At 54.4% G+C, this 4993-nt stretch overlaps 1 protein-coding gene across 1 annotated transcript; it reads right to left on the bottom strand.

Annotated features, from left to right (window-relative positions):
• Positions 1 to 718: 718 nt before the first annotated feature.
• Positions 719 to 4524, bottom strand: HOXB7 (homeobox B7). Its single transcript, XM_053999816.1, has 2 exons — positions 3901 to 4524; positions 719 to 973 (listed from the first exon to the last, which is right to left on the bottom strand). The coding sequence occupies exons 1-2, from the start codon at positions 4298 to 4300 to the stop codon at positions 720 to 722; spliced, it is 654 nt and encodes a 217-aa protein (XP_053855791.1). The 5' UTR covers positions 4301 to 4524; the 3' UTR covers position 719.
• Positions 4525 to 4993: the final 469 nt, after the last annotated feature.

Here is a 4993-nt window from a genome sequence, read left to right as displayed (position 1 = left end):
TTTTTCTCTTTTTTTTTTATTTTTAATTTTTTTTCCCTTTTTTCCCCCCCTCCCCCGTAGAGGCTCGAACAACGAAGGTAAAAATATCCACAGACAAAAGAGCATCGCAAGGAGAAAAGAACCACAGAGGTTACAGGGAGGAAGGAGGAATAATAATTCATATTATGTACAGGACTCTACGCGCTAAATGTAATTTGCATTCAGGCTTTCGGGTCACATTTTCTAAATTAAAGGTGCTAAACACGACCACGTTACTTCATATCCCACCCACCTTTCCCCCCCCAAAAAAAACCAAAAAAAAAACCAAAAAACCCAATTAAAAGTACACAGCGAAGTACAAATTACAGCGATTTACAAATTACTGCTGCTAGAGGAAGGCTCACATAGAAAAAAATGTCTCTATCCTGACTCTAAAGCCACATTTAATAGGTAGATATTCTATTGTACAAAAAGAAAAAAAAATCACCCGAACCAAAGAAGAGACTCTAATATAGGTAGTATTTTTTTTTTCTCAGTGTCATCAAACACGACGTATCACTCCTAGGGGTTTAATGATGGATGCGTTTATCGTTTATTTTTATATCTAGTCCTTTTTTGTTGTTGTTGTTGTTGCTTTTTGACGCGTATTTTTGCGTTTCCCCTCCCTTTTTTTTTTTTTTTTTTTTTTAATTTTTTCCCCTTCTCTCGCTTCCCCGCATCCATCCACCTCTCTCCCCTTTTCACTCCTCCTCGTCCTCCTCGGCGTCTGCCTTTTCCTGCCCTCCGGAGCCGGGGCAGGCGCTTTTATTCTCCTTTTTCCACTTCATGCGGCGGTTCTGGAACCAGATTTTGATCTGGCGCTCGGTCAGGCACAGCGCGTGGGCGATCTCGATGCGCCTCCTCCTCGTCAGGTACCGGTTGTAGTGGAATTCCTTCTCCAGCTCCAGCGTTTGGTACCGGGTGTAGGTCTGGCGGCCGCGTTTTCTGTCCGTCCCTGCCGAATAAAAGCAAATTCGGGTCAGCTCGGGGGGGTTTTGGTGGGATTTCTTTTTTTTTTTTTTTTTTTTTTTTTTTTTGTTGTTGTTGTTGTCGCACAGCCCCAAAACTGCTCCTCTGCGGCGCCACCGGGGGCAAAATCACGACCTGAGCCAATATTTCCTTTAATTTTCAGGAGGTTTCCTGCTCCTCGAGGCTTTTCCCACCTCGCCCTGGCTGTTCGCAGCCCCCCCAAACTCCCCAAACACCCCCAAGATTTCATTTCCCTCCCTCTCGGGGCCAGCCGAGTCTCCGAGCCGACGACAAAGTTGAGAAAGTTTCCTGCCCTCCCAGCCCCGGGCCAGACTCCGAGTTCCTGCCTCGATTTTCATCCAGACAGCAGAAATTTGGGGTGGTTTGGGGGGAAATCAGTGCGGAAACAGCCGGGGAGAGGGAGAGGGAGAGGGAGAGGGAGAGGGAGAGGGAGAGGGAGAGGGAGAGGGGGACACATCTGCTCCCTCCACAAATCCAACCGCTTGTCCTCTCCTAAAGCTGTCATCGGGATGCCCGCCTGGAAGGTGTGCGATGCTTTTAACCATTCCACAGGAGATGTTTCGGGCAATTTTGGGCACTTTTGGGGCTCTCACGGCGGTTTCTCCCCCCCCCCCACACCCAGGCCGCTCTTTTTTTGGGGTGTGAAGATGGGAAGAGCCCCAGCTCCCACCGCAGCTTGGCCAGCAGCCTCCGGGCTTTGGAAAGGGCCCAGCTCCTGATTTTCCCCTCCACCCGACATTTCCTGGATTCCTGATTGGGAATGATTCTACAATCTGGTGTTTGTGATCGCGGGGTGTAAACTCTGTGCAGAGCTGGGGCGGAACGTGTTCTTCCCCAGAGCAGCAGCCCTCGGCCTCTCCTTCCTCCCCGCATTCCACCTCTTCTCCTTCTTCTCCCCTTTTCCCCCCAAAAAAAACCTTTTTTTTTTTTTTTTCTTTCATTTTTTTTCCCTTTAAGAAGAAAAGATCCAGTCACTAAAAGGAAAAGAGGGGAGGGGAAGAAAAAAAAAAAAAAAAAAAAAGGCAAAATAGCCCGGGCTAAGCTGTAAAGTAAAAATGTGCAGGTCGTGGAATGCGGGTTGTAAAATCCGCTGAGGAGAGAGCCATAAACCGCTGCTGAATGGGGATGACAACTCTATCTCTGCTCGCGGATGAAATTCCACAAGCGGGATCGCACCCTGGGCACGAGCAACGGCAAGGGAAGGGGGGCTGCGAGGGCGGGGACCCCCGTTTTTACGCCCCAAGTCGAGTTTTCCTGGTTTTAGGCTCAGCTGACCCCAGAACATCCAGGTTTTTGGGGGTTTGTTGTTTGTTTGGGTTTTTTTTTTTCTTTTTTGGAGGTTTTCTCTCTTTCCAAAGCCTTTCCGGTGCTGATCCTCGCAGCGTCACCGGCTGGAAGAGGAGTGAGCGGGGGGGCTTCTTAAATCTAAAGTCGGATAAAAGCAGAGATGAAGTGTTTACGACCAGAAATATTTGGTCTTTGATAAATCAACTGTAAAAGCGGATGAGTTATGGAGCAGGTAATGGAAAGGAGTGACCACCAAATAAGTGCGAGGGGGAACTCCTGCCTGCCCAAAGCGCTCTGCCTTGGCTGCTGCGCTGCTCTCCTCCTTCCCCCCGCTCCCCAGCCAGCCTGGGCCGCGCTCCGCTCGCCCCCGAGCTCTCCTAAGCAGCCCTGTCGCGGATTTTTCCGCCGCCGCGGAGCGGGGATGATGCTCTCCAGCTGGGGCTGGAAAAGGAGCTCACGTCTCGTGTCCCCCCAGCCTGTGCCGCTCCCAGGCGGGACAGCATCGCCTTCCTCCCTCTTTTCGGCATCCCACGGGCGTGACGTGCCCCGGGCACCGTGACCAGCCCCACGAGTGACCACGGGCACCGTGACCAGCCCCACGAGTGACCACGGGCACGGAACGGGCGGCTCCGGCCGCGGGGAGCGCCCAGCCCGGCCCCGGAGCGCTCCGGGCGGCCCCGGGGAGAGCGGGGCCGCGCCGGGACCCCTCCCTGGCGGGGGAAAGGGATATTTATTAATGGTTAATTGACGTTAATGCCCCGAGACGGAGCGCGTCGGGCACTGAAGGCAGCCCCGAGGGTCGGGACATGTGCGGGGCCAGCGTGACCCGGAGCGGGGTCGCCCCTGGAGCTCCCCCAGCTCCAGCAGGGCCGCGCTGAGCACCCCGAAAGGGCTTTTCCCGAGGGGTTTTGGGACAGAACGCGTCCCCCTTTACCTGCCATCCATCCATCCATCCATCCATCCATCCATCCATCCATCCCTCCATCCCTCCCTCCGTGCCGGTCCCGGCCGGGCTGTCACCGCTCGGGGAGCGGGGTTTGTTTTATTTTTTTTTTTTTTCACGTGCTGCTGCTCCTGACACCGCAGCGCTCGGGACACCGCGAGGGGCTCCCGAACGAAGCCTCGGCCGCCTCAAAGCAAACACCCCCAGCCCTCAAAGCGCCTCCCATCAAGAGTTTCAGCCCCGAGCCCGTCTGCACAGCCTCCAGCCCGTGAATACAGCAGCAGGAGAAGGGGCTGGCCGCGATTTCTGCGGCTCCGTCTGTCCCCTCCGAGACAAACAGACACAGCCCCCGATCGATATTTAAAGCTAAAAGCCCGGCTTTATGGCAAGGGGGGGGGGGGTTGGGGGGGAGCACAGGAGGGGGGGTGGGGGTGTGTGGCTCTCCCCCCACCCCCCCTCTCTTTCCAAGACGCGTTTTCAGCGAAACGTCACGAAAGGAGTTGGGGACGACCCCCCCCCCTCCCCACCACCACCACCCCCTTCCCTCCTCCGCCACCCCCCGCGCACGCCAGCAAATAATTTACCCTCCCCCCACGCCCCAAACCCCCTCCCCTCGTCCTCCCCCTCCTCGCCGAGCCCCAGCCCCCCTCCGGGGCGCTTACCTGTGCTCCTCATCCAGGGGTAGATGCGGAAGTTGCTGTCGCCCTGCAAATCCGAGTCCCTCTGGTCGGTTTTGCTGCAGTTCTGCTTGGAGGCGTCTCCCGGGCACATCATGGAGAGGTTTTGCTCGAAAGGGGAACAGTGCATGTTGAAGGAGCCGGGCTCCAGGCCGTAGCCCGAGGAGTACATGCTGGGGGGCTGGGGGTGCACGGAGCTGCCGCTGGAGTAGAGGCCGGGCATGGGAGCGGCGAAGGGAGGCGTGGATCCGGCCCCATAGCCCGCTCGTTGCGTGTTGGAGGCGAAAGCGCAAGAAGTTTGCTCGGGAAAGACTCCGGATGGGAAAACCGAACTTGCGGCTTGATATTTAGAAAATAAAGCATTCGCATAATACAATGAACTCATAATTTGGCCGGGTGATTTGTAGGTCGGGACGTTTTAGTGTCGGTTTTACGAGGTACCGTGATATATTACGGAATTAGAGTCCAGATTTACACCAAAAAGGAGCCTTTTTCCTCCCGGCCCCGGTGACGCGCGGGCACGTGGCTGCGCCGGCGCCAATCGCCGCCCGCCCCCTCCTCGGGGGCACGGGACTGTGCGGCTGGATTTATAAAATATGATAAATAATTGATGCCATATAAAACCCCGCACGATCTCTGCTGGAAGGGGTGAAATTGTGCTGGAGTCGATAAGCAACCTGTAATCAGTTTCCAGCTCAGAGCGAGGGAGAAAGGGGAGGAAAAAAAAAATTAAAAAAAAAAAAAAAAACACAACATGAAGAAGGGGAGGGGGTTACAAGCACGTTGCTGATAAACCAGCCAGGCTCTCTCGGTCTCTCTCTGCTGGAGGAAAGGGAAGGGAGTTCTATTTATCCCTTTATTGATCCCGTCTAAATTTCCCTCCTTCGCACCATTTCCTCGGCTCCGAGCTACTTTTTCACCAGACTGTCCATAATTCCCTCCCCTCCCCCCTCGACCCTCGCCCCCTCCTCAACCCCCCCACCAAAAAAAAAAAAAAAAAGAAAAAAAAAAAGACAAATGTCTCATTGATACCTAATAGTTCCAGGCGTCTTTTTTTCCACCCCCCAAAATGCCATTC

The sequence above is a fragment of the Vidua macroura genome, chromosome 27 (genome assembly GCF_024509145.1).
Source record: "Vidua macroura isolate BioBank_ID:100142 chromosome 27, ASM2450914v1, whole genome shotgun sequence".
Lineage (NCBI taxonomy): Eukaryota > Metazoa > Chordata > Aves > Passeriformes > Viduidae > Vidua > Vidua macroura.
Note: the sequence above shows the minus strand (reverse complement) of the source record. Positions and strands in the feature narration are given on the sequence as shown.